The 27,521-nt window shown below is 38.1% G+C and overlaps 2 protein-coding genes across 4 annotated transcripts in view; both read left to right on the forward strand.

Moving 5' to 3' along the window:
• Window positions 1-622: 622 nt before the first annotated feature.
• On the forward strand, window positions 623-17,968 carry LOC107751069 (transcription factor Dp-1-like). Of its 2 annotated transcripts, none has more exons than XM_016566658.1 (12): window positions 623-783; window positions 1,715-1,784; window positions 4,594-4,660; window positions 5,576-5,685; window positions 7,441-7,568; window positions 9,845-10,010; window positions 11,244-11,390; window positions 12,603-12,671; window positions 14,400-14,551; window positions 14,618-14,784; window positions 14,904-14,958; window positions 17,393-17,968. In XM_016566658.1, exons 2-12 carry the CDS (start codon window positions 1,773-1,775, stop codon window positions 17,505-17,507), a joined length of 1,188 nt encoding a protein of 395 aa, XP_016422144.1. In that variant the 5' UTR covers window positions 623-783; window positions 1,715-1,772; the 3' UTR covers window positions 17,508-17,968. The 2 variants fall into 2 exon arrangements, with proteins under 2 accessions (XP_016422144.1, XP_016422145.1); XM_016566659.1 differs by having other exon boundaries at window positions 625-783; window positions 7,459-7,568.
• Window positions 17,969-19,434: 1,466 nt separating this feature from the next.
• The window catches only part of LOC107751068 (rhodopsin kinase-like), an 8,982-nt gene continuing 895 nt past the window's right edge, over window positions 19,435-27,521 (forward strand). The window contains exons 1-7 of one of the 2 annotated variants that reach the window (XM_016566654.1): window positions 19,435-20,384; window positions 22,641-22,768; window positions 23,281-23,438; window positions 23,809-23,892; window positions 24,244-24,368; window positions 25,703-25,904; window positions 26,716-26,966. In XM_016566654.1, the coding sequence (XP_016422140.1) occupies window positions 19,683-20,384; window positions 22,641-22,768; window positions 23,281-23,438; window positions 23,809-23,892; window positions 24,244-24,368; window positions 25,703-25,904; window positions 26,716-26,966 (1,650 nt within the window). In that variant the 5' untranslated portion in view covers window positions 19,435-19,682. The remainder of the gene's footprint in view (window positions 20,385-22,640; window positions 22,769-23,280; window positions 23,439-23,808; window positions 23,893-24,243; window positions 24,369-25,702; window positions 25,905-26,715; window positions 26,967-27,521) is intronic. The other variant, XM_016566657.1, reaches the window with a different exon arrangement.

Below are 27,521 nucleotides of genomic sequence, written 5' to 3' on the forward strand. Positions count from 1 at the left end.
GAATTAAAAAAAAGAAAAAATTGCTTTCAATGTTTATTAACCTTGTATAATTTCCCCCCTCTGGTTCATGTTATGTTATTTATTTGTTTTTTTTTTAGTTTATTTAGCTTACTTTCTTCTTTGTATTATTTTTGAGATATTTTGTCCTCAATTGTTCTTGATATTGTATAGTTTTGAACTAGTGCCGTCAAACGATTAATCGCGATTAATCGCGTCCAAAATAAAAGTTTTTGTTTACATAATATAAATGTGTGTGTGTACTGTGTATATTTATTATGTATATATAAAGACACACACATGCATGTATATATTTAAGAAAAATATGTTATGTTTATATATTAAATATATTTATATAATTATATAAATGTATATACATGTAAATATTTTCAAAATATAAGATGCATGTTTGTGTATTTATATATACGTTATAAACAAACACAGTACACATACATATATTATGTAAACAAAAACTTTTATTTTGGAAGCGATTAATCGTTTGACAGCACTATTTTGAACTTGTTATGAAGTATTTTGGCATTATTTAAAAAAAAAAAAAGTTCAGAGGATTTCGATGCGTTACGTGCGCAGTTGTGAATGCGCGCTGACGTCACGCCACGCGTATCCAATCAGCGCGCGTCCTCACGGGACACCGCCAAGCTCAGTTTGACTGCTGTGTGAAGCAGCTGAGGCGGCTCGCGCAGACGCTCCGATTCTGGCGCGATAAATACAGATTTCGTCCATCTATCGACGCGATATGACGCGGCTGTGAGCGGGCTGGTTACGGTAAGAGAAAGGGCGACGGTCAGCGTGAGTTAATGAAGTTTGTGTGTCGTGTGGGAAGCGTTAGCTCGCTAGGTTCGGTTAGCTTAGCTGTAGCCGCGTCGAGCTAACGCGATATATAACGTTAGTTATCCAGTGAGGAGCGAACGACGCGTTTACAGCGCGACGCGAGGATGATTCGCACAGACAGAAGCTTCACCCGTTCATCTGAACACCAAAACAAGCCAGAGAAGTGCGACTTCTGTTTGTTTACGTTTACAGTACGCGCGTTATTCACTCAGAGCTGATCACTATTCATCTTAATCTAATAAACACGGGGTTGAGTTCATTAAACATGCATTATATAACTTCATATCCGACTGTGTGCGAGTTTGCATGGTTGGGTAATTTATATTTTGAGCAAATGTAGGTCACACGGTCATCTCTCATCAGTTTAGTCATTACTAATGTGTTGGTGTGTGATTGTACAGCTCATCCGCTGGCAGTGGTTTTAACATCTCTCCTTTGTTTTTTTAGAGTTTCAAATGTTTCATTTGGCCTGTTTATAAAACCACAAAGCCATTTTATTGCTCAAATGCGACCAATATCCGAGTTTAGTGTCACAAGCTTCCAGAGACAACAACCACAACACCGATAACAAAAAATAAGTGAATAAAATGAAATAAAATAAAATAAATTGCATGTATGCTATAGATAAAATAGAATAGGAATAGAATAAGATGTACTAGGATGTACGGTGGTAACAAATAAATATAAGGTTATTGCATATATTTTTATTGCACAATGGGGAGAACATTTAACTTCATGAGGTAGATTGCATATATATAGAAACTATATATACTAAACTATTGAACTATATACTAAAATAACATCTTAATTCATTTTTTTAAGCTTGTCATTCAGATTGTTTCATGTGTAATATGTGTGTTTTCAGCTGAACTGCAGTCGCAGACCAAAGACTGACCACACGCTCCGGTCATCGCACAGACATCATGGCGAAAGATGTGAGAATCACACACACGTTACAAGATTACACACTCAAACGTGTGTTTATTGCAGGGTTATTATAGTTTCATATAACTGAAAGCCATTTAAAGCACTTTTGTTACTTGAAATAAAATATAGAAACGTTTTATCTTTGCAAGTTGCCAAGACAATAATTATCTGTTGAATATAAAACTATGTAAACAACAACTGTACTGAAACTTAAAAAAAGAAGAACATTTACAAATAAAAACTTCAGAAGATTAATAAAAACTGTAATAGTATCTCAATACTAAAATAGCCCTGGTTTAATACGGCCTTTATTTCTTTGTTTACAGTTATGTTTTACATATCTAGTTTACATTTGGTGATTTTGTATTGTGGTTTAGACTTAGTCTGAATTGACCATTTAAGGAAGAATAGGTAAAACTCAAACACATAGTAAATAAGTGTGTGTGTGTGTGTGAGAGTGAGTGTGTGTGTGAGAGTGAGTGTGTGTGTGAGAGAGTGAGTGTGTGTGTGTGAGAGAGTGAGTGTGTGTGTGTGAGAGAGTGAGTGTGTGTGTGTGAGAGAGTGAGTGTGTGTGTGTGAGAGAGTGAGTGTGTGTGTGTGAGAGAGTGAGTGTGTGTGTGTGAGAGAGTGAGTGTGTGTGTGTGAGAGAGTGAGTGTGTGTGTGTGAGAGAGTGAGTGTGTGTGTGTGAGAGAGTGAGTGTGTGTGTGTGAGAGAGTGAGTGTGTGTGTGTGAGAGAGTGAGTGTGTGTGTGTGAGAGAGTGAGTGTGTGTGTGTGAGAGAGTGAGTGTGTGTGTGTGAGAGAGTGAGTGTGTGTGTGTGAGAGAGTGAGTGTGTGTGTGTGAGAGAGTGAGTGTGTGTGTGTGAGAGAGTGAGTGTGTGTGTGTGAGAGAGTGAGTGTGTGTGTGTGAGAGAGTGAGTGTGTGTGTGTGAGAGAGTGAGTGTGTGTGTGTGAGAGAGTGAGTGTGTGTGTGTGAGAGAGTGAGTGTGTGTGTGTGAGAGAGTGAGTGTGTGTGTGTGAGAGAGTGAGTGTGTGTGTGTGAGAGAGTGAGTGTGTGTGTGTGAGAGAGTGAGTGTGTGTGTGTGAGAGAGTGAGTGTGTGTGTGTGAGAGAGTGAGTGTGTGTGTGTGAGAGAGTGAGTGTGTGTGTGTGAGAGAGTGAGTGTGTGTGTGTGAGAGAGTGAGTGTGTGTGTGTGAGAGAGTGAGTGTGTGTGTGTGAGAGAGTGAGTGTGTGTGTGTGAGAGAGTGAGTGTGTGTGTGTGAGAGAGTGAGTGTGTGTGTGTGAGAGAGTGAGTGTGTGTGTGTGAGAGAGTGAGTGTGTGTGTGTGAGAGAGTGAGTGTGTGTGTGTGAGAGAGTGAGTGTGTGTGTGTGAGAGAGTGAGTGTGTGTGTGTGAGAGAGTGAGTGTGTGTGTGTGAGAGAGTGAGTGTGTGTGTGTGAGAGAGTGAGTGTGTGTGTGTGAGAGAGTGAGTGTGTGTGTGTGAGAGAGTGAGTGTGTGTGTGTGAGAGAGTGAGTGTGTGTGTGTGAGAGAGTGAGTGTGTGTGTGTGAGAGAGTGAGTGTGTGTGTGTGAGAGAGTGAGTGTGTGTGTGTGAGAGAGTGAGTGTGTGTGTGTGAGAGAGTGAGTGTGTGTGTGTGAGAGAGTGAGTGTGTGTGTGTGAGAGAGTGAGTGTGTGTGTGTGAGAGAGTGAGTGTGTGTGTGTGAGAGAGTGAGTGTGTGTGTGTGAGAGAGTGAGTGTGTGTGTGTGAGAGAGTGAGTGTGTGTGTGTGAGAGAGTGAGTGTGTGTGTGTGAGAGAGTGAGTGTGTGTGTGTGAGAGAGTGAGTGTGTGTGTGTGAGAGAGTGAGTGTGTGTGTGTGAGAGAGTGAGTGTGTGTGTGTGAGAGAGTGAGTGTGTGTGTGTGAGAGAGTGAGTGTGTGTGTGTGAGAGAGTGAGTGTGTGTGTGTGAGAGAGTGAGTGTGTGTGTGTGAGAGAGTGAGTGTGTGTGTGTGAGAGTGAGTGTGTGTGTGTGAGAGTGTGTGTGTGTGAGTGTGTGTGTGTGTGTGTGTGCGCGAGTGTTTGCGAGTGTGTGCGAGTGTGTGCGTGAGAGTGCGTGCGTGCGAGTGCGTGAGAGTGCGTGAGTGTGAGTGTGTGAGTGCGTGCGAGTGCGAGCGAGTGTGTGTGTGAGAGTGCGTGAGTGTGTGTGTGTGTGTGTGAGTGTGTGCGTGTGAGTGCGAGCGAGTGTGTGTGTGAGAGTGCGTGAGTGTGTGTGTGTGTGTGTGAGTGTGTGCGTGTGAGTGCGAGCGAGTGTGTGTGTGAGAGTGCGTGAGTGTGTGTGTGTGTGTGTGAGTGTGTGCGTGTGAGTGCGAGCGAGTGTGTGTGTGAGAGTGCGTGAGTGTGTGTGTGTGTGTGTGAGTGTGTGCGTGTGAGTGCGAGCGAGTGTGTGTGTGAGAGTGCGTGAGTGTGTGAGTGTGTGAGTGTGTGAGTGTGTGTGTGTGTGTGTGTGAGAATGTTTGTGTTTGTGTGTGTGTGTGTGTGAGAGAATGTTTGTGTGTGTGTGTGGTTCTTCATGCAGACGTGTGCGCTCACACTCACCGAGTCTCGTTTCTGTCGTCACATGTCATTATCAGAGCTGCAAGACTTGCACATTTAATTTCTCATTAGATCTCGCTGGAGTTTTAGATTTCTTTCTGAAGTTTAGATGGTTTCTATGGTTACACCAGAGATTACTAGACACAACCAGCAGCCTATTCATGTTGAAGTGTATTCCAGCATATTTGATCATTAATCTCAAAGAAGCCTTAGAGGAGAGTCCTCTGCTCATGATTGTCTCTGATCTTCAGGCTGGACTCAAAGAAACCAGCGGAGAGATAAAGGTGTTTGTCAACCAGAATCTGAGTCCAGGGAAACGTGAGTACACATCAGTCGGTTCAGTGCATGATGGGTAATGACACCTGATTCACTAAGGGTCTTATCAATGAGATACAAATTCAATAAGAATTACTATGAAAAATATAACCATGAAGCTTTGTGGTCTTATTGTTACATAACTCATTATTCCTGCTAACATGAGACTAGTTTCATCCAGTACTCAAAAGGTTGGCGTCAGTATGATGTGTTTTAAAACTTTTATTCATCCGTGACATATTAAATCAATCAAACGTAACAGTAAAGACATTTATAATGTTACAAAATAAATGCTGTTCTTCTGAACTTTCTGTTCATCTGTGAATCCTGAAAAATAAAATGTATCACGGTTTCCACAAAAATATTGTGCAGCACAACTGTTTTCAACATTGATAATAATCAGAAATGTTTCTCGAGCAGCAAATCAGCATATTAGAATGATTTCTGAAGATCATGTGACACTGAAGACTGGAGTAATGATGCTGAAAATACAGCTGCGCATCACAGAAATACATTACAGTTTAACAGAGATTCACATTGAAAACAGCTGTTTGAAATCATAATAATATTTCACAATTTTACTGTTTTTTTTTTTATCAAATAAATGCAGCTTTGGCGAGCAGAAGAGACTTCTTTAACAAACATTAAAAATCTTACTGACCCCAAACTTTTGGTAGTGTAGTTAACCTGGTGATGGATAAATTAATTTTCTTAGATCACCTCAAATGACTCCTATTTTTGTTTTGTTTTTTAATTAATAAAAGCACTTTAAGCTTGTTTTTGCTTTTTAAAGTCTTTTTATTGTAGCTGCTTTACTGTAAACAAAACGTCCACAGGGCTCGCTGTGATGAATCACACTGCTCATGTTTATCAGGACTCATGAATATTAATGAGGTGTGTGTGTGTGTGTGTGCGCAGCTGCAGGTGTTCTGTCCTTCCTGACGGTTCATCCGGCGTCAGTCTCTGCGGTCAAACAGATTCTGCCCAAAACTCTCTCCGCTGTAGGCGCTAACATGCTGCCACACTTGGTAAGACACTTACAATCAATACTCCATGTTTTACTGAATCCTGCTCTCGAGTCACATGACGACACACAGACCCCTCCCACCGTCTCCATGGCGATAAGCCCTCCATTAACATTGTGTGAGGTGACCCAGGAGAGTCTGTAAGCGGATCACAGAGCGCTGGAGTCAGCAGGATTACACTCCTCATCATCCTATTAGCATAGATGCACCTCCTCACCTTTCAGTGACAACTCACTTTTTTGAGATCAAAATATGTCACCTGTGAGATTTGCTTCGATCCAGTGAGAAAGTGTTTTTAGGGGTGGGCAAACGGTGGAGAGCGAGAGAGAGGGCAAACATTTTGCATTTTAGGTCAGCATTAGCTATGTTTCCATCCAAAGTTACGAATTAAGCTTATGCGCAAAATTGGAATTGAAATGCGCATAAAGCACCGTTTCCATCCAGTGCGTTGAAGAGAACTTCCTGATTAACTTGCGCTAAACACCACGAAGAAAACTAAATTTGCTGCAGCAGGAGAAGGCACTGTATATAATAATTTAGGTGTACAATAAACTACGAGCTTCAGAGCATGTTTTCTTACCGGATAAGAAATTTATCCTACTTAGTTGAGCGCATAAGTTTTTTTTATTCGCATTTTTAGAATTTATGCACATCTTGGTGTTTCCATCCAGCTTTTTTTTTTAATGCGATGTTCCAAAAATAGGTGTATGGAAACATAGCTATTGCTGTCTAATCAGCCAATATTGTCTTTAAAAGCCTGCATAACACTTCATCTTTTATAACATGGGATTTTGACCAAATATATTCAATCTTGATTTTTGTAAAATGTTGCAACAACAAAATTACAGTTTTGGACATATAGGATAATAAATTTTTTTTTTTAAATACCTTAAAGTAACTTCAAATGAGCATGTAAAGCAGATATCTTTAAAAGAAATTCCGTGTGAATCTGCGCAATGTTCTCACCTTTTTTCCTCCTCTCCTGTTTGCATCTCTCAGGGTTCCCACGGGTCATGGAATTTCTGGAATATCATGGCATTTTAAAAGGTCTATTCCAGACATTGAAAGTCAGGGAATTCTTATTATTTTTTGTCCAAGTCGTGGAATATCAAGGAAGGGATTTTTGGTTGTCACTTTAAATTTTAATTTCCATTTATCAAAACGAAATTTTTCTATACGGTATTTTTTTTTTATCACGTTGTTTCACTTTCAGCGCTATTCTCTTCCCGCTTGTCACTGGCAATCACTTGGAGTAGTTCACTTTCAGAATGAAAATTCTGTCATCATTTACTCACCCTCCACTTGTTCCAAACCTGTACGAGTTTCTTTCTTCTGTTGAACACAAAAGAAGATATTCTGAAAAATTTTAGTATCTGAACAGTTGATGGGGCACCATTGACTTCCATAGTATTTTTTTTTTCCTTCTATGGAAGTCAGTGGTGCCCATCAACTGCTCGGATACTAACGTTTTTCAGAATATCTTCTTTTGTGTGGAGGGTGAGTAAATGATGTTTAAGTCAAAAGCAGTCACCAGGCTGTACCTGTTAACTAAGGCATAATGTAAATTTCAAGAGCTTTTTGCTACAAAATAACCACTTCAAAGACTGGGTGTTAAAAGTAGACGACAGAAAAGCAAAAACTAAATGTGAAGAAATAAAAAGACTGAATGGACAGAATTCAATCTGCTGGACTTTGATGAGCTTGTTTGTGTTGAGAATCGCAGTGATGATGATGATGAAGATGATGAGTGTCCTGCGGTCTGCTGTCTCTCTGCAGGTGATCAGCCCTCCTCAGAGGAGCAGCATCCCCGCCGGTCTCCTGTTAACCAGCCCACACACACCAACCTCACTCCTCCAGACGCAGGAGTCCTCACCCCTCTCGACCGGGTTAGTTAACCCGCCTGCTAGAGCCGCACGATTCTGGATACATTGAGAATCACAGTTTTTTTTGTCGATTCTCCCACAGTTCTGAACTAAACAAAACAATGTGTGAGAATTGCTGCAGTCTATTTTAAAATGTTTAATACATTTTAATTAATTATTAAACATTTAAAGCGAGACACTGCAGATGAATAAGGTAAAAAAAATGTACTAGTAGTTATTGACTTACTTTACCCAGTTGATTGATTACAGTGATTATTGCGAAAAAAATTTGTATTACAAGTTTTCTAAAAGGTTAGGTTTAAATATGCAAATAGAATATGTGCTAATTTGGATAAATTTCTAGTACAAAAGTCTGCACACTGGATGAAGTCAGTTTCAAAATTCTTGTTTAATTTTTTTTTTTACATGTATAGAGTCAAATGTTTTTACAGAGGGAATTTTGGGTATCTCATTTTTGTCACTCCATAATTCAGAAAAAACTTTGGGGAATAAAATGTTGTACATAATCAAATAAATTATATATGAACAAATCCCTATTGCGAAAAAAAATTGTATTACAAGTTTTCTAAAAGGTTAGGTTTAAATATGCAAATAGAATATGTGCTAATTTGGATAAATTTCTAGTACAAAAGGCTGCACACTGGATGAAGTCAGTTTCAAAATTCTTGTTTAATTTTTTTTTTTACATGTATAGAGTCAAATGTTTTTACAGAGGGAATTTTGGGTATCTCATTTTTGTCACTCCATAATTCAGAAAAAACTTTGGGGAATAAAATGTTGTACATAATCAAATAAATTATATATGAACAAATCCCTCTGTAAAAACCATCAGGATATAGACTATAGGAATAAAAATGTAAAGTTTGGTGAGTGTAAGTGCTACTGAAGCGGAGATTTATGGCTCAAAAAACTCATTTTGAGAAAACGGACTTTAAAAATATGTATTGTAATTGAAATCTGTTGACACAAATAGATAAAGTGCTATAGAAGAAACACATAACAGTGTCTTTTGGATGTTTTCTTTCCACTATTCTGAAAAAACACAAAGCCCAGAATCTCAAACTTGACAGGTGCATGAAAAAACAGTGTTTTTGCCTGCAGTGTCTCCCCTTTTATATATACGTATTTAAAATATATGATATATAATATATTTAATACATAGATTTTTGATATTAAAATTATGAAAAATCAGTTTTATTTTTCCCCAAATTCGATTTTTTCCGTTTACATTTTTCTGGATTTTGCTTTTTTCTGTTTTAGTTTTTCTGGACTCCTTTTTAATGGTTAAATTAAATTTTGTTAATCAGAAAGCATGTCTAATCAATTAAAATCATGAAACTTATGCCATTTCACGTCAATTTATTAAAAGTTTAAAATAAAAATAAAAACCACATGTTTAGGGCCCTATGAAATGTTTTATTGTTACCAAATTCTCAGTTTTAGCATGTTGAATGCATAAAAACAACTTTGAATGGAATGCATAAAAACAACTTAATTTATTCAAATTTATTCTTAAAATAGCCTTATGAAATTTTTTTTCTCTCTCAGAAATTCATAAATTGTGTATTTAAAATTTTCTGATTATCAAATGAAGGCATAATATATTATATATTAGGGCTGGAGATTTAACGTGTTAGATTAATTAATTACGGTGAAAAATAGCGCGTTAAAATTATTAACGCATTTAACGCACTTGTTAGACCTACGTGTGTCATCTGACATTTCATACTGATGATCAGAAATTCATAAATTGTGTATTTAAATTTTTCTGGTTATCAAATGAAGGCATAATATTATATATTAGGGCTGGAGATTTAACGTGTTAGATTAATTAATTACGGTGAAAAATAGCGCGTTAAAATTATTAACGCATTTAACGCACTTGTTAGACCTACGTGTGTCATCTGACATTTCATACTGATGACAAATATGAGGCAACTCACTGCGTGATGGAGCCTAGAGAACGTACTTAGAATGTGCCTAAAATTCAAGATATGTTTTTTGTCTTATATTTACATCATTTAGTTAAGCACAATATATCACAAGATCACACGAGCAATAAGTGCAATATCACACGAGTTAATATAGGGTTATTTTAGACACAATGTTGTCTGTTTTGCTCAATTTTGCCAACGAAAATATAAAGATGATTAGTATAGTTCACCCACCCAAAAATGAAAATTGTCAGGGTTATGCATGGTTTCGCTCTTATTAAAGCTGATGTGCGCACAGGAAGTGACATCATTCAGGCTCTTAGACGAATCGTTTTGTTCTCTCAGGCGCAGCAGGAAGGGCGATAAGAACGGCAAGGGCTTGCGGCATTTCTCCATGAAGGTGTGTGAGAAGGTGCAGAAGAAAGTGGTGACGTCCTACAACGAGGTGGCAGACGAGCTGGTGGCCGAGTTGAGCTCCGGAGACAACAACAACATCTCCCCGAACGATGCGGTCAGTCCCTAACCCTAACCTCACGCTCACTTCCTGTCAGACTTCCTGTCGTGCGCTGGCTTCTGCCGCTTCTGTGAGAAATCACTCTCCAAGTCTTGAGGATAGACTTTATTATCAGCAGTGTTGGGAAGGATACTTTGGAAATGTAACAGGTTACAGATTACAAGTTACACTTTTTAAAATGTAACAAGTAGTGTAACTATTTCAATTACTTTATTAAAGGAATGTAACTGATTACATTTTATTACTTTCTAAAATTATGTTTTCAGCTGTTAATCGTTTTGAAACATTTAAAGCAGACAGGTTTAACCCTTACAGTAGCGCTCAACACTGATTACTGTCAGACTTTCAGAATCCGTCATCACTTGAATTAAGATTATAATAATTTTATTTTAAACCACAAAATCAGACTTTGAGATCATTCTGAGGTTAAAAACTGATTTAAAACCATAACAAGAAAAAGTTTAGTAGCTATGATACTGTTTTTGAAATCAAATCTTTGCATAGCTATGACAGAAAACACTGGCATCTGACAAAAAATCAGTTAATCTTAAAAAATAAAGCATTTACATAAACCTATCAAATAGGAAATAAAACGGTTATTGAAAGATGTGTCCCAAACTACTGAAACATTAGAGCAGTCGATGCAATTTATGAAATACCGTATTGTCCCGAATATAAGACGATGCTTTTTTAAATCTGTATGTAAGTGTGTGTGAAAAAAATTAAGAAGTAACCCCCTTTGTAATCGTTAACATTTTCATAAGTAACTGTAATTTAATTACACTTTTTGTGCAAAAAAAATTGAGAAAATCGCCTTTAAAGTTGTCCAAATGAAGTTCTTAGCAATGCATATTACTAATCTTACTAATCGTTTTAATATATTTACGGTAGGAAGTTAACAAAATATCTTCATGGAACATGATCTTTACTTAATATCCTAATGATTTTTGGCATAAAAGAAAAATCAATAATTTTGACCCATACAATGTATTTTTGGCTATTGCTACAAATATACCCCAGCGACTTAACACTGCTTTTGTGCTGCAGGGTCATATATTTTGTCTAATGTCAAAATAGGATTTGCAGCTTCACCATAAAATGTATTTTTGTAATGATAACAGTAGAATAGCTTGATATATAAATGGCTGTATTCAAATTGATTATACTTGATGAATTCCTATTTTGGCTAATAGAAATCTTCTACGCTTGCTCGTGTGCTTTCTCCTTCAGCACGTGTACGACCAGAAGAACATCCGGCGACGGGTTTACGATGCTCTGAACGTCCTGATGGCCATGAACATCATCTCCAAAGACAAAAAAGAGATCAAATGGATTGGGTTCCCCACCAACTCGGCGCAGGAGTGTCAGGACCTGGAGGTCAGTGAGTCGCGAGCAGCACAAGTAGTCAACTTGAAAATGTGACTACAACATGATTCAAGTAACTAACCCTCTAGTTAAAGAAAATTCTATTCCAAGTGCAGCACACATGAAGTTGTCAACATGATGTAAACCAGTGCTTCCCCTGCCATTATTTTGGGGGGGCGGCCCAATATTTATCTTATTTACATGACGGCATTCATACAATATTTCTTCAATGTTTTAATTGTAATATTAAATGACCTTTATTTTCCAAAAAATGACATTTGTTTAATTTTCATTACTTAAAAGATAGATTAAATGAATGTTTTATGCCTTAAGTGTAAATACACAACACAGAATTTCTGAGCAAAAAATCATTAGGCTATTGTAAGAATAAATGAAACTTGTTTTAATGCTTTTAAATAATTAAACATGCTAAAACAGAATTTGGTAACAATAAAACACAAGGTTGGGCCCTAAACATGTAATTTTTGTTAAACTTTTAATAAATCGAAGTTAAATTGTTTTAAGTTTCATGATTGTAATTAATTAGACATGCTTTTTTATTAATAAAATTTAATTTAACCATTAAAAAGGAGTCCAGAAAAAAAAAAACTAAGCCGTAAACCTAGGGGAAACACTGTAAACGTTAAACAAATCACTTGCTAAATATCTTTGCAGAAAAGATGCATGAACTACAGCTACTGTCAACATGATGTAAACGTTAAATAAATCACTTGCTAAATATCTTTGCAGAAAAGATGCATGAACTACAGCTACATCTAGTACGAACTTGTCTTATACATCAGTGTTTCTCAACTGGCGGTTCGTGGAGTGTATGGCCAAAGAAACGACGTCAACAACAAAAAACATAATTCTTAATGTTTTTCTGATACGAGACTTTTATTTTAAAAGGCGTGCATTAAAAGCTGTTGACACTTCTGTCAGATGCAGTTTACGTAAAGAGTGCGATTCAGTATCTAAATGAGATGCTGACAGGCTTAATGTCAGTGTCATTATTCTATCGTTATTCTCGTAACTTATGAAATAAAACGTCCCTCACCTTTCTAAAAACACAGCGCTCAAGTTAAAAGCAGTTCAACTCCTATCTTCTTGCATGTGTTTCCTATTCCACTGCCTGCGTCGCGTCTTTATCAACACAAAAGCTCATTGTGTGTGAACGGCGTTCTGTGTTGATGAACGCGTGTGAATCTGTCTTGTGTCCTGAAGGCCGAGAGGCAGAGACGGCTGGAGAGAATCAAACACAAGCAGTCGCAGCTGCAGGAGCTCATTCTGCAGGTACATCGCATCACTTCCTGTCTGGCACAGTGTGTACAATGAAAGAAAAAATGAAAGTTGTTTTTGCACGTCAGTTGCATTTTGTCATGCATTTCATGCACCATATAATATATCCGTTTTCATTTTTACTGTTCTTCAATATTTAATTTATGTTTGAATAAATCCATCAAGTTTTTATGGCAGCCACCATTTAAATAATGATTATTAAAAAAATTAATTAGAGTAGAAATAGATATTATGTAATTGAGTTATAACTTCATCGAGTGTAATTTAAGTGTTTGTATATATGAATCCGTTCATTTTAACCTTCAATATTAAAGTAGTGACTCTCATGTAGTTGAGAGAATATATCCAAAATAATCAATAAATAAAAATATATATAAAAGCAACATTTATTTGTGTAAAGATTTTTTGCGCTATATTTTCATGACAAGTAAGAGAAATTATACCTCAATTTTCATTACAGGTGTCTTATTTAACAGCATTTAGTTTGATAAAACAATATGAATAAAATTAAGTAATTAATTTTATTAATTGCACCGTATTTTCATTAAAATGTAACATTTAAGCCCCAAACTGACTTTACAAATGTCTTATAACAGCATTTACTTTGATAAAATAATTGAAATAAAATTTAATATATATATATTTATGTATGTAATGTGTATATATATGTATACATGCATATCAGGGTTTTTCCTGGGTCAAAAATGATTTTCGGTGGTGGCTGACAGTCATTAGGGTTAGGGTTTACACTTGGTTGCTCATTGTTTTTATTTATTTATTTTTGGCTCCATTTTCTTCCAGACTGGCTGAGAATTATGCCAAATTAGGCTTCTCTCTCTGTCATCCTTTCTTACACTCTTTGCAAAAAAAGCTGTGATTTTTCCACTGGCCTTCATAGCTTTGTAAGATAAGATGCTTTTTTTGCTAGACCTGATAATTATTTTGTTATATAAATAAAGAGTATCATCAAAAAAGTAGCATTAAAAATGTATTTAACTAATAGTCAAATTTCTACCATATACAATTGAATAAAATTAGCAGCTAGATAACAGCAACTTTGTGCTTTGGTCTGGTTTCACCTCACTCCAGCCTAAACTAAATTATTTTATTGGTAATTTACTACACATTGTCATATAAATAACATTAAAATACTGTGGATTATTAAGGTTAAATCTTGCTAAATGGGGTAAACACGCTTACGATCTAATTTCTGAGGTGTTCTGAGTAAATGATTAGTTATAAACCGATTCAGACAGTGATGTCTCGTGAGTTCAGTGTTGGACAGATCAGTTGTTAATTGGTTCAGAGGAGGGAGAGGAAAGACTCTGCTGTTTCTCTGCCTCCGTTTACAAGTGCAGCAGTCATTTACATCCCTCATAGATCACATTACATCCCTCATAGATCACATTACATCCCTCATAGATCACATTACATCCCTCATAGATCACATTAGCTGATCGAAAAAGAATTTGGCGGCCACCAAGGAAAAACCCTGCATATACATATTTCTTTGATGGTGTTAGTATTTTATTTTTATTTTGTTTAGTTTTAAAAATAAATATTTATTAATTTATTTTAAATCAAGGCAGATCTCTTGATTTTGCCCAAATAAATGAATCCGTAACTAAAATTGGAAATTGGTTTGTTTTTTTCCCTCCTGCTGACTGCATGTCGCACATACAACTGATGATTCCTGTAAGTCTGATTTCTCGTGATTTGCAGCAAATCGCCTTTAAGAACCTGGTGCAGCGCAATCGTCAGGCGGAGCAGCAGAGCAAGAGAGCTCCACCTCCGAACACCGTCATCCACCTGCCCTTCGTCATCGTCAACACCAGCAAGAGAACCGTCATCGACTGCAGCATCTCCAACGACAAGTGAGCGCATGCCGTGTGTTCAGCTCCGTCTGCTCTTCCCGTCTGACGCAGCTCCTGTCTCCACAGGTTCGAGTATCTCTTTAACTTCGACAACATGTTTGAGATCCACGATGACGTGGAGGTGCTAAAGCGCATGGGCTTGGCGTTCGGTCTGGAGTCGGGCCGCTGCAGCCCGGAGCAGCTAAAGATCGCCAAGAGCCTCGTTCCCAAAGCCCTGCAGCCGTACGTCACAGGTGTGTGTCTCGACTCAGTGATGTGGAGCTGCTTCCAATCATCATAAAGTGGTGTAGAAATGTGATTTGACTTGTGCTGAGCTTCATGAGCGATATTGATTTCTACACTGATATTGTAGAAATGGCGCAGGGTGCCATTAACCAGCTGGTCGGAGAGCTGTCCCATGCGGCCACGTGAGTATCACACGATCTTAAAACATTATTATTTAATAATTGGATTGTTTTGATGGCATTTAAGTAGTGATGCAACAAATACAAATTCTGGGCTGAAACCGAAAATTCAATCTGAATGACATGAAGAAACTGAGACGGACTCAATCCAGAAGAACTGACGCTTCAGCAAAGCTCCTGAGAAACTCTGCTCAAGTGCACTATAAAGTTATACTGAGTCTCCAACTCACACACTGGCGAGCAAAATCTGAGAGTTTATTCATTGGCTAATGTTAGACATCTTTTAGTCGCCCAGAGTGAAGATTTAGTCGCATATGTGAGTGATTTACTCGCAATGTAGAGGGTTGTTTATTAGGTTTGGGAATCGGAAATCAATTCCAGAATCCGATACTTAAGGTCAGGAATCGGATATTTGTCCATTTCAGTTCCACCTATTAATTCCTGTGTGCATCTTTTATTTAAGTGGTGTAAACGTGCTGTTACAAATGTAGCTGTTTGTCTTTGAATCATTCATTCAAGAGATTCGTTCAAAAACACTGATTCATCCAGTAACGAAACGAGTCAATCTTGAGTGAGTCATTGAATCATTTCCATGAGATTTTTAGTTGTCTAATATTTTTTCTTCAGAATTGTGAGAACTACAACCTCCATATAAAAAAAAAAAAACAAGTCTTAATTTATCCAGATTAGTGCTGCTCTATTTTGCACACACACAGCTCTTAATCGAGTCCAGTTTTATGCAGCCGGGTGATTTTTGTTCACGGTATTCAGCAGCAATTAAATGTTTTGCAAAAAGAGACCCTGTCTGTGAAATCCAGGCTAAAGTCTCAAAATCTAATTATGAGGTAACAAGCATCAAAGTTTGATTTCAAACATTAATTTCACTATGATTTCAATCTTTGACATGACCTTACTCAGTCAAATATTAAAGATAATATTAAAGATAATTAAAGATAATTATACTAAGACCATCTGGTAAAACCTTACAGTTAGGTGTCAGTGTAGGATGTATATACTGGTTAGGTTAAATGGTAGGGAGTGGTAGGGAATAAATAGTAATGTGATGTCATACTTTTAAAAAGAGTTTTCAGTGAAGTTTCGAAATTCTTTGGTTGAGGAAACATGACAATATACAGTTAAAATGTTTCACATTTTCGCGCTTGGGCGAGTAATTTGCAGACTGATTTCCTAAATGCACGTGAAATCACCAACATGCCAACAAACCAATGAGAACACAGAACAATAATGACAATTCATAGCAAGAGAGCGCAGACGCCAAAGCTGATGTGGATCCACTCATCTGAATCCCTCTGGAACTGTCTCAGATTTGCAGAAAATTGCAGTTGTTTGGCAAATAAATAATTTACAGACCGTTTCATATGCATTCCCAACATTTTAATTATGCAATTTCAATGTTACACCTCAAATGACAAGGGACTGTTCATATTTAGCCTCAGATGGCTTCAGTATGCATAGTATTTAGATAATATAGCTAATTTAATGCTATAATAAACACAAATGTGACCCTGGACCACAAAATGTATTATATTTGTATATTTGTACAATACATTGTATGGGTCAAAATTATAGATTTTTCTTTTATGCCAAAAATCATTAGGATATTAAGTATTAAAATATAGGATATTTTGTACATTACCTACCGTAAATATATCAAAACTTAATTTTTGATTAGTAATATGCATTGCTAAGAACTGCATTTGGACAACTTTAAAGATGAAAAAGATGATTATTTATTCAGCTTCCAGATGATGCATAAATCTAAATTTTGTAAAATTTACTCTTATGACTGGTTTTGTGCTCCAGGGTCACATATGTTTGGATATCTAAAAGCTAAACTTGACAAAACCTCCAAAAACCTCCCTTTGTAAAACGGGTATAAAAATTAATTAAAGTGTTTTTTTTTGTTGTTTTTTTAAATGCAGAAAGTTTTCTGCAAGGGGTAGGGTTAGGGTGTGGGTTAGGATTTGCTTCTAAAATCTATATTTATCTTTATATAAAAACAATAGAAGTCAATGTAATGTCCCCATTTAGATAGCTAAGTAAACGTGTGTGTGTGTGGAAAGCTGATTTATTCAGCTTTCAGATTATGCATAAATCTCAATTTTGTAAAATTTACTCTTATGACTGGTTTTGTGCTCCAGGGTCACATATGTTTGGATATCTAAATGTTTGACCACATTGGAATCGATAAGAATCGGAATTAGAATTGATAAAATTTTAACAATACCCAACCCTATTGTTTATCCATGTTGTGTGAAATAGACACTGACACGCAGTCAAAACACTAATTAAACATCACAGTTTCAAAAATCGTACTGTTCAAAAACATTTGACTGGTAGTGTATTTTGGGATGAAACGGAACATTTTCAGGTGCATCACTACGTTTAAGTAACGAGAGTTTCTGTGTGCATGCAGTGACCGCGGCGCGTCCAGCTCCAACGGCTCCAGGGTGGAGACACCCACGTCCTACATGGAGGAAGAGGAGGAGGACGAAGACGAGGAGGACTTTGATGAAGATGAGGACGATTAGGACGGGCCTGGAGCTGCTGATTCTGAGTTTGAGCTCCAGAACCCGTCTGGATCGGGATCACATGCAGATTCCCTTTGTTCCCCCAGTTCTTGTTGTGATCCTGCTGTAAGGATTCCCTCAAATGCTTCCCATAATTCTTCAACTCAGTCTATTATCTTCAGTAGCTTATGAGCAGATAAGCTCGAATGATCGTCTTTGTGCTGCTGCTGCTGCTGGCTACTTTTGAAGAGCGCTGTTCGCCGAGGCTGAGTTTTTCTACCGTTCTGTTGTGTTTTGCTCTCATAGGCAGCTATTTTTGATATTGGAGCTTTTTCTGGACGTTTGTTGTGACAGATGCAGCTCTTCAATCACAGACAACAACAAACGAACGTCAAACAAACGTCCATCCTTTTTTGTACAATGTAACAAATACTAAGGAAATATACTTTTCTTATTCATGTATAGACATTAAACTGAAAGAATGATTTATATGCTTGTGTGGTGGTTTTTTGTGTGTCTGAGTGATGTGAAATAACAACATTATTAGATGTTTAAGTGCATTTGTGAAAGATGAAATTAGTATGCAATCATTATTTCGTTAGCAAAATATCAAACCTGCAAGACCCCCTCATTCAACAGATTGAGAAAAGAAAGTTAGGGCTAAATAGCAACAATATGATTCATATAATCCAATAATAATAAGTGTTTTCATGTGCAATAACACTATCTGTTATTATGTTCAGTAAAATCAGAAGGATGATGGCTTTCCTTGGGCACCATTTATTTTTTTTTATTTTTTTTGCATTCATTCAACACCCTACTTGTTACCTTAAAATGCTAAAAATCTAATTTCCATTTAATGTCTATATAATCCTTAAGCGAAGTAAGAGAATTGTTCGTCTTCATAATCTTTGATATGAAAAACATCTTCACATAGAGACTTTTTAGCTTCCAATCAGTTCATTGGGGATAAATAAAACCCAATCCTGCACACATTTTATTGTTCTTCTCGATTATTAATGGCGTTAGTGAAAGCTTTCTGTTGGTTAATATGGCGAATGCATGGAAAATCTGCATGTGAAAATGATTCCTATTGAAATGCCTGGATTTCGCCTGTGAAAATGTGCCAAACAATGAGTTTCTTTCCAGAACCTTTACTTTTTCTGATCCTCTGTGATGGAACAGTGAAGTTGTGCAGATTAAAGCGTTCCTGGAGTGGTCAAACTGGTCTATAGCTCTAAGCAACTTGGCTCTAACCAGCTTGTAGGACATTTATACCAACTGTCTTGACCAGCTAATGACGATGACCTGCTGGGATTTGATGTGTTTGGTCACTCATGTTCTGCAGAACCTTGTATGATTAAACGTGACCCTGGAGCACAAAACCAGTCATAAGTGTCAATTTTTTTAAATTGAGATTTATGCATCATCTGAAAGCTGGATAAATAAGCTTTCCATTGATGTATGGTTTGTTAGGATAGGACAATATTTGAAAATCTGGAATCTGAGGGTGCAAAAAAATCTAAATATTGAGGAAATCATCTTTAAAGTTGTTCAAATGAAGTTCTTAGCAATGCATATTACTAATCAAAAATTAAGTTTTGATATAGTTACGGTAGGAAACATACAAAATATCTTCATGGAACATGATCTTTACTTAATATCCTAATGATTTTTGGCATAAAAGAGAAATGTATAATTTTGACCCATACAATGTATTGTTGGCTATTGCTACAAATATACCCCAGCGACTTAACACTGCTTTTGTGCTGCAGGGTCACATTTGTGCTTGAGAAATTTGATTAATTAATTCTGAACTCTGAATTATAGGATGTTTAGAGTGTCATTGTGGTGAGTGATGTTCTCGCTTCTCCATCAGTGAGAGGTGTTAACTTGAGGAAGGTATTATGGAGTTAGAGGATAAAGCCTTATGAAAGATGTTGAGTCAGGTGGATCTGTCTGAGTGTGTGTGTGTTGCAGGGCTTATTGTTCGCTTTGCCATCAGACTCAAGACGTCGTGCTGGATCCATTGGTCACTGTCCGTTCCTCTGCATCTCATGATCTAATCCCACACTTCTTCTCCGGTGAGGACCAGTCTCACGGCGCTGAGCTCCAATGCTCTCGCTGTGACCCTTCAGCTGCCAATCTCGTCTTGCTCTCACTCCGAAAGTCCCAGTTCAGTTCCTTCGCCTCGCCATGGACATCGGTGGCCTGACGACGGTGGTGGCCAACTCGGCATACATCTCGGCCCGTGGCAGTTTCGACGGCACGGCTAACCCGGCGGCCAACCGAGACAAGAAGTACCATGCCAAACTCAAGCTGCCCCACATCACGGTGTGCGAAGGTCTGAGAGAAACTCTGGATCTGCAGTTTAAGAGCATCTGCGTGGAGCAACCCATTGGTAAGCGACTGTTTCAAGAGTTTCTGGAAACCACCAACGAGTATAAAGGCCCTTGTCGACTCTGGAAGGACATCGAGGCGTATGACACCGCCGAGGATAAAGACCGAGCTCAGAAAGCAGCCAAAATCCTCCAGCGCTACATGGAGCCTTCGGCCAAGCACTTCTGCCCGTTTTTACCCGAGAACGACATCACCAAGGTGAAGGAGCGGCACGAGGAGGCGGCGGATGACCTGTTTGTGCAGATCCTGGCCAGCGTTTTCAACTTCCTCAAAGAGGTTCCCTTCACCTTCTATCTAGAGACCATGTACTTTAAGCGGTTCCTCCAGTGGAAGTGGCTGGAGATGCAGCCCGTAGCCGAGGACTGGTTCCTGGACTTCCGTGTTCTGGGTAAGGGTGGATTCGGAGAGGTGTCCGCCTGTCAGATGAGGGCCACGGGGAAGCTGTACGCCTGCAAGAAGCTCAACAAGAAGAGGCTGAAGAAGAGGAAAGGCTATGAGGTATGAAAGCGGCTTGATGCCTTTGGTTGAGGTTTGGTTATGAGGATCTTGCCATTGGCGTCCAAAGGACTTACTACTGTTTGAATGGAGAGTTAGTTGTCTGTTCAAATTATTGAAATGTAACGTCAATGGGGTTGAAATAGGTTTAGGGTGCTCTGGTGCTTTGGGCCTGAAATGGGTAAATATGATGAGGTGGGTTTTTTTTTTGAGTGTCTTTGGCCGGTTAGAGCAAAACCATTTGAGCTGCTTTTTCCACAAAGTTTATCCGATCTTCACCAAATTTGGTGCAGATCATCTTTAGAACCTTACTGATCAAATAAATCACAGAGATATTGGAAATTTAAAAGCATGTGTTTTGAACCCAATAAATTCAACTGGGTGGTCGCTTGTAAAAGCAAAACCAAACGGTTTTGGTTTAAAGCACAAATGGCACCTTTTCCTCATTTTTTATGGAGATGTCCAGGGTAATAGATATGTATTGCAAGACTAGTAATGATAACGCTTGGATAACAGGATGTGGATCCTGATTGACATGTTGGTTTTGTGCGATTAAGCAGCTCAGACGTGGCATTGATGATGAAGGTGAAGGCTTTACTGCGGGTGATATGCTTTACTAGCGCTTCACTCCAACAAAACGATCCTGTTTTAGATCACAACTTATGAAATGACCAAACATTCCAAATTACATTGTGCTTGTATCAGTTTTGGACTGTTGACTGATTTCCGTCAGAATAAATGATGAAAGCCTCCAGTGATGATAAAGGACATTGAGTGCAGCAGTTCCTCTTCATTCTTCATCAGTATTGATCAGATGTGCACGTGTTTGAGCGTCTGTAAGCATCAGTCAGATCAGTGAACAGCTCTGTGGACCAGCGGCAGCATTAGAGCTGATGAAGCTTTAGCGCTTTGGCCTTCAGCTCATTATGAAATGCAACTCCAACACATTTAATTATGGAACAGATTTGTTGTGGAAATCCTGTACAGGAAGAACGCTGGAGATGATACTGACCGTACGTGTGTGTCCTTGTGTAAATGTTGAACGCTGTCCATCGTGAGTCCAAAGATTATTAAAGGTCCCATGACATGCTGCTTTTTGGATGCTTTTATATAGGCCTAAGTGGTCCCTAGTACTGTATCTGAAGTCTCTTTCCCGAAATTCAGCCTTGGTGCAGAATTTCAGCCACTACGAGCCAGTCCCACAATGAGCTTTCCTTAGGACGTGCCATTTCTGTGTCTGTAGCTTTAAATGCTAATGAGGAGGAGAGAGGCGGGGCAACTGCCATGCTTCGCTCATTTGCAAGCCATGATGTCTCTCGAGGAAAAAAAAAATATTGCACTCGCCTGGCACTGTAGTAGCTCATTTTCTCATGGGCGGGCCAAATTCTCTGGGCGGGCAAAGCAGAGAAAGGGGAGGTAACCTTTCCCCGTATGACGACATAAAGGGAAGATTCCAGATTGGGCCATCTGAGCTTTCATTTTCTCAAAGGCAAAGCAGGATACCCAGGGCTCAGTTTACACCTATCGCCATTTCTAGCCACTGGGGGACCATAGGCAGGCTAGGGGAACTCATATTAATGTTAAAAAACCTCATAAAGTGAAATTTTCATGCCATGGGACCTTTAAAGACCTCATTCATAGTTACAAGCATGAAAACATCATTCACTGACAGATTATTGTGCTGTTTGGAAACAGTCGCTCTTCTGTTATGCATCGGTTGCGAAACAGAAAACTGGGAAATGCATCCTGCATGTGTCATAATGCATGAAATAAACTACAGTAGGACAACTAGTGCTTTGGTTCACATATATAAAAGAGAACATCTGTGTTAGTATACTGAGGTTCTTAAAATCTATTATAAAGCGGAGAGTTCCGGTGCTTGATTCTGATTGGCTGAGCCGCGTTCGAAGCTGTTGTAAATGACTCTACAAAGTAACATACACCTTTGTTTACGTTTGTGTGTTGCTCGGCAACCACTGTATGTTTTGCTCTTTCTGCATGTATATGTTAATCTGGAAAATATGCTTTTATATATACAGTGGAGTCCAAATGTCAGAGCACTAGTGAAAATGCATAATTTTTCAAATCAAACTTTCATTGTAAATGATATTATTGAAAAGTCGACGTGAACATGAAAGAATCATGATGAGATCACTGATCCGCTTATTTGATTTCATATCTGACTCGTTAGTCTCCTTCTGTATGTTCTTGTGTCGAGCTGAAGATCGTCCTTCACACTCGTGTTGTTTGTTCTCACAGGGCGCCATGGTTGAGAAGCGGATCCTGGCTCGAGTTCACAGTAGATTCATCGTGACGCTGGCTTACGCCTTCCAGACCAAAACAGAGCTGTGTCTGGTGATGACCATCATGAACGGAGGAGACCTGAGGTCAGTCACGCACACACAATGAATCACGGCCATTCTTTAGATTGACCATATTATTATTACTTGTATTCTTTCCAGATGTTTTTCTGGGCATCTTTGGCCTGTCGTAACTGATTTAGAGCAAAACCATTTCAGCTGCTCTTCCCACAAAGTTTATCCGATCCTCACCAAATTTGGCACAAATAGTCTTCAGAAGCTTTCCGACACAATAAAACACATAGATATTGGATATTCAAAAGCATGTGTTTTGAACCCAGTGAAATCACCTGGGCGATTGCTTGTATCACGCCTGTTCTTTACATTCAGAGCTCAGTAGCTTTGTAACAGCGCCACCTACTGGTTTAATGTTAAACTTTAAAGTTTCCTCGTAACCTTTGACCCAGTAGGCCTGTTTGGCTGTGATGTACTGCACTTTTGATGATGTCATTGCCCTGCTTCGCCTGTGATTGCTGGTTTCATAATTGTTTTGTGAATTTCTGTACGTATTTTAAAGAGTCTGTGTCATTCTTTTGCAGGTACCACGTCTATAATGTGGATGAGAATAACCCAGGGTTTTCTGAAGCCAGAGCGTGTTATTATGCTGCTCAGATCATTCAAGGACTGGAGCATCTTCACCAGAAGAGAATCATCTACAGAGACCTGAAGCCAGAAAACGTTCTGCTGGATAATGAAGGTGAACATGTTGAAGTGCACCTCTCATCAACATACACGACCAGTTAAAGGTTTTTGGACCGCAAGATTTTTATCGTTTTTTAAAGAAGTCTCTTCTGCTCACCAAGCCTGCATTTATTTGATCCAAAGTACAGCAAAAGCAGTAAAATTTTGAAATATTTTTACTATTTAAAATAACTGCTTTCTATGTGAGTTTCTGTTAAACTGTAATTTATTTCTGTGATGTGCAGCTGTATTTTCAGCATCATTACTCCAGTCTTCAGTGTCACATGATCTTCAGAAATCATTAGTATATTATATGATTTAGTGTGCACACATCTGATGGGTTGAGAGGGGTTTCGGTCACACACACATCATGCTGGTGTTTTCAGGGCACGTCCGTATCTCTGACCTCGGCTTGGCTGTGGAGCTCGCAGATGACCAGCTCAAGACCAAAGGCTACGCTGGAACTCCAGGTGAAAACCTCATCACGTTCAAAAAACATCATGGTCAAAACTCACACTCCAAGAATCTATTGGAGTAGAATCAAGCATATCTTGATGCTCATATACATATACATACATATAAACATTAAAGCAGGTTGATATTGGCTCATGAGTGTTCATTCATAAACATTTTCACCTGTGTGTGTGTGTGTGTGTGTGTGTGAGAGAGTGAGTGTGTGTGTGTGTGTGTGTGTGTGTGTGAGAGAGAGAGTGTGTGTGTGTGTGTGTGTGTGTGTGTGAGAGAGAGAGAGAGAGAGAGAGAGTGTGTGTGTGTGTGTGTGTTGTGAGAGTGTGTGTGTGTGAGAGTGTGTGTGTTTTCAGGGTTCATGGCCCCGGAGCTGCTCAAGGGTGAAGAATATGATTACTCAGTAGATTACTTCACTCTCGGGGTCACGCTGTATGAGTTCATCGCCGCTAAAGTACCCTTCAGGACTCGAGGAGAGAAGGTGATCTTCAACATTCGTTCTCCAGAGGATCTTTAGTAGAATCACATTCATGCATTCAGCAGATGCTTTTATTTAAAGCGACTCACGCAGAACGGGCTTTTGCTTGGAATGAGAAAAGTGCAAGGCCTTGCTCTAAATAACTCATTTGAACTCGAGTGAAGCATTTTTAGAACGGCGTGTGATGCACGAGACGCAGAGACGGTCAAAGGCGGGCGTCTAAGCACAAAACAATGGAACAGTAGCGCGATGCAATGGAAAACGTCTTCTGTGTGCAATGCATTCATTGGGAATCGAACCCATGAGCTTGGCGTTGCGAGCACCATGTGATCTCCCTATAAAGAGACGTTTGATGGCGCTTCTGTAAATGTGAACCGCTCAGCAGATACAAACAGATCCTCCTAACATACACTACACATGAAGCTCCATAGTAAACCTGCAGATGATGAAGTAGAGTAATATTCATGGATTTAATTCATAGCATTTTATTCATTCATTTTAATTTACATCTGCTAGATTTCTTATTATGCTTATTTTGGTGCAGCCCATAGAAACAAATGGAAGAATGTAATAATAGGAATGTAATCTCTCTTCTATTTCTATTCTATATACTAAAAAATAAACTTTTATTTGATGGTACTGTAATCGTTTAATCGTTTGGTGAAGCCGCCACCTACTGGTCAAATGTGTCAATTAGCATTAAAGGGATAGTTTACCCAAAAAATGAAAATCCTGTCAATATTTACTCACCCTCAAGTTGGTTCAAACCTGTATGAGTTTCTTTTTTAGCTATCAAACTCACAAAGAAAGATATTTTTTAACCAAATAGTTGATGGTTCCCATTGTATGGAAGCCCGTTTCTGCCACCTAATAAAAAATAACATACATTTAGTCATTTAGCAGATGCTTTTATCCAAAACGACTCACAAAGTAGAAGATCGTCATCATTTGTAATGATATAAACTCGCAATTCTCTGTAATGACATAAACTCATAAAGATATAAACTCGCAATTCTGAGAACATATCAGTCTTTTTTTCCCTCAGAACTGGACTTTATATCAAGCAATTGTGAGAAAAAAAGGCAGAATTGTGAGATGAAAAGTCGCAATTACCTTTTTTATTTTTTATTCAGTGGCGGAAACGGCCTTCCATACCATTGACCTCCATAGTATGCAAAAAAAAGAAAGAAAATACTATGGAAGTCAATGGCTATTCTAATTACAATTCTTCAGTTTTATTTGTTTGCTTGTTTTGTACTCTGTTGTTGTGCTTACAAACACTGTTATATCTGCAGCTGTTGTTCTTGGCTCTGTCATTCTGATTGTTTGCTCCTCAGGTGGAGAATAAAGAGGTGAAGAAGCGGATCCTGAACGACCCGGTGACCTACCCAGAATCCTTCAGTGAGAAAGCCAAGTCCATCTGTGAGGCTCTGCTGGCTAAAGAGGTGGACAAGAGACTGGGCTTCAAGAGCGGCTCGTGTGACGAGCTGCGCGCGCATCCCTTCTTCAGCGAAATCAACTGGAGGAAACTCGACGCAGGTGTGAAGATGATGAGAGTTTAGAGCAAACACAAGCATGATTAGACCTTTACCCTACTGATCAAACGTTTGAAATCAGTACGGTTTTTAAAAATGGTTTTGAATCTCTTCTGCTCAGCGAGGCTGCATTTATTTGATCAAAATTACAGTAACAATTGTGAAATATTTTTACAATTTAAGCTAGCTGTTTTCTATGTGAGTATCTGTTAAACTGTAATTTGTTCCTGTGATCAAAGCTGCATTTATTTGGTCAAAAATACAGTAAAAATTGTAAAATATTTTTTACAATTTAAGCTAGCTGTTTTCTATGTGAATATCTGTTAAACTGTAATTTGTTCCTGTGATCAAAGCTGCATTTATTTGATCAAAAATACAGTAAAAATTGTAAAATTTGATCACAGAAATAAATTACATTTTAACAGATATTCACATAGAAAACAGTTATTTTAAATAGTAAAAAATATCCAAAATTTTTACTGTATATTTGATCAAATAAATGCAGCTTTGATCACAGAAATAAATTACATTTTAACCGATATTCACATAGAAAACAGTTATTTTAAATAGTAAAAATATTCACAATTTTTACTGTATATTTGATCAAATAAATGCAGCTTTGATCACAGAAATAAATTACAGTTTAACAGATATTCACATAGAAAACAGTTATTTTAAATAGTAAAAATATTCACAATTTTTACTGTATTTTTGATCATATAAATGCAGAGATAAAACCTTACCGGACACTAGTGCAGATCCTTCAGATCTTGTCTTCTGAGTGCACTAACGCCACACTGATGCCCTGTATACAGGGATTCTGCCGCCTCCTTTTGTACCGGATTCCAAGACGGTCTACGCCAAGAATCTGGACGACGTGGGCGCTTTCTCCACGGTGAAGGGGGTCTGTCTGGAGGACGATGACAAGACGTTCTGCGATGAGTTTGCGTCGGGAAACATCCCCATCCCCTGGCAGGAGGAGATGATCGAGACGGGCATCTACGGCGAGCTGAACGTGTGGGGTCCAAACAGCACGGTGCCCAACGACCTGCGCAGAGAATCCATCCTGGAGTGTTAAACTGTAATTTGTTCCTGTGATCAAAGCTGCATTTATTTGGTCAAAAATACAGTAAAAATTGTAAAATATTTTTTACAATTTAAGCTAGCTGTTTTCTATGTGAATATCTGTTAAACTGTAATTTGTTCCTGTGATCAAAGCTGTATTTTCAGCATCATTACTCCAGTCTTCAGTGTCACATGATCTTCAGAAATCATTCTAATATGCTGATTTGCTGCTCAAGAAACAATTCTGATTATTATCAATGTTGAAAACAGTTGTGCTGCACAATATTTTTGTGGAAACCATCATGCATTTTATTTGTCAGGATTCACAGATGAACAGAAAGTAAACAGCATTTATTTGAAATAGAAATCTTTTGGAACATTAGAAATGTCACTTTTGATCAATTCAATGCGTCCTTAATAAATAAAAGCATTAACGAATAAAAAAAATTCTTACATTTCCAAAAATTTTGAATGAAAAGTATCAGAGTTTCCACAAAAATATTGTGCAGCACGACTGTTTTCAACATTGATAATAATCAGAAATGTTTCTCGAGCA

The sequence above is a fragment of the Sinocyclocheilus rhinocerous genome, unplaced genomic scaffold (genome assembly GCF_001515625.1).
Source record: "Sinocyclocheilus rhinocerous isolate Xijiao unplaced genomic scaffold, SAMN03320098_v1.1 scaffold632, whole genome shotgun sequence".
Taxonomy (NCBI): Eukaryota; Metazoa; Chordata; class Actinopteri; order Cypriniformes; family Cyprinidae; genus Sinocyclocheilus; species Sinocyclocheilus rhinocerous.

Bases quoted from the DNA above. Each gene is read 5' to 3' on its own strand.
- LOC107751069 (XM_016566658.1), top strand. The intron at 11,391-12,602 runs GTCAGTGAGTCG...TGTGTCCTGAAG, and splicing joins AGGAGTGTCAGGACCTGGAG to GCCGAGAGGCAGAGACGGCT. The intron at 14,959-17,392 runs GTGAGTATCACA...GTGTGCATGCAG, and splicing joins GAGCTGTCCCATGCGGCCAC to TGACCGCGGCGCGTCCAGCT.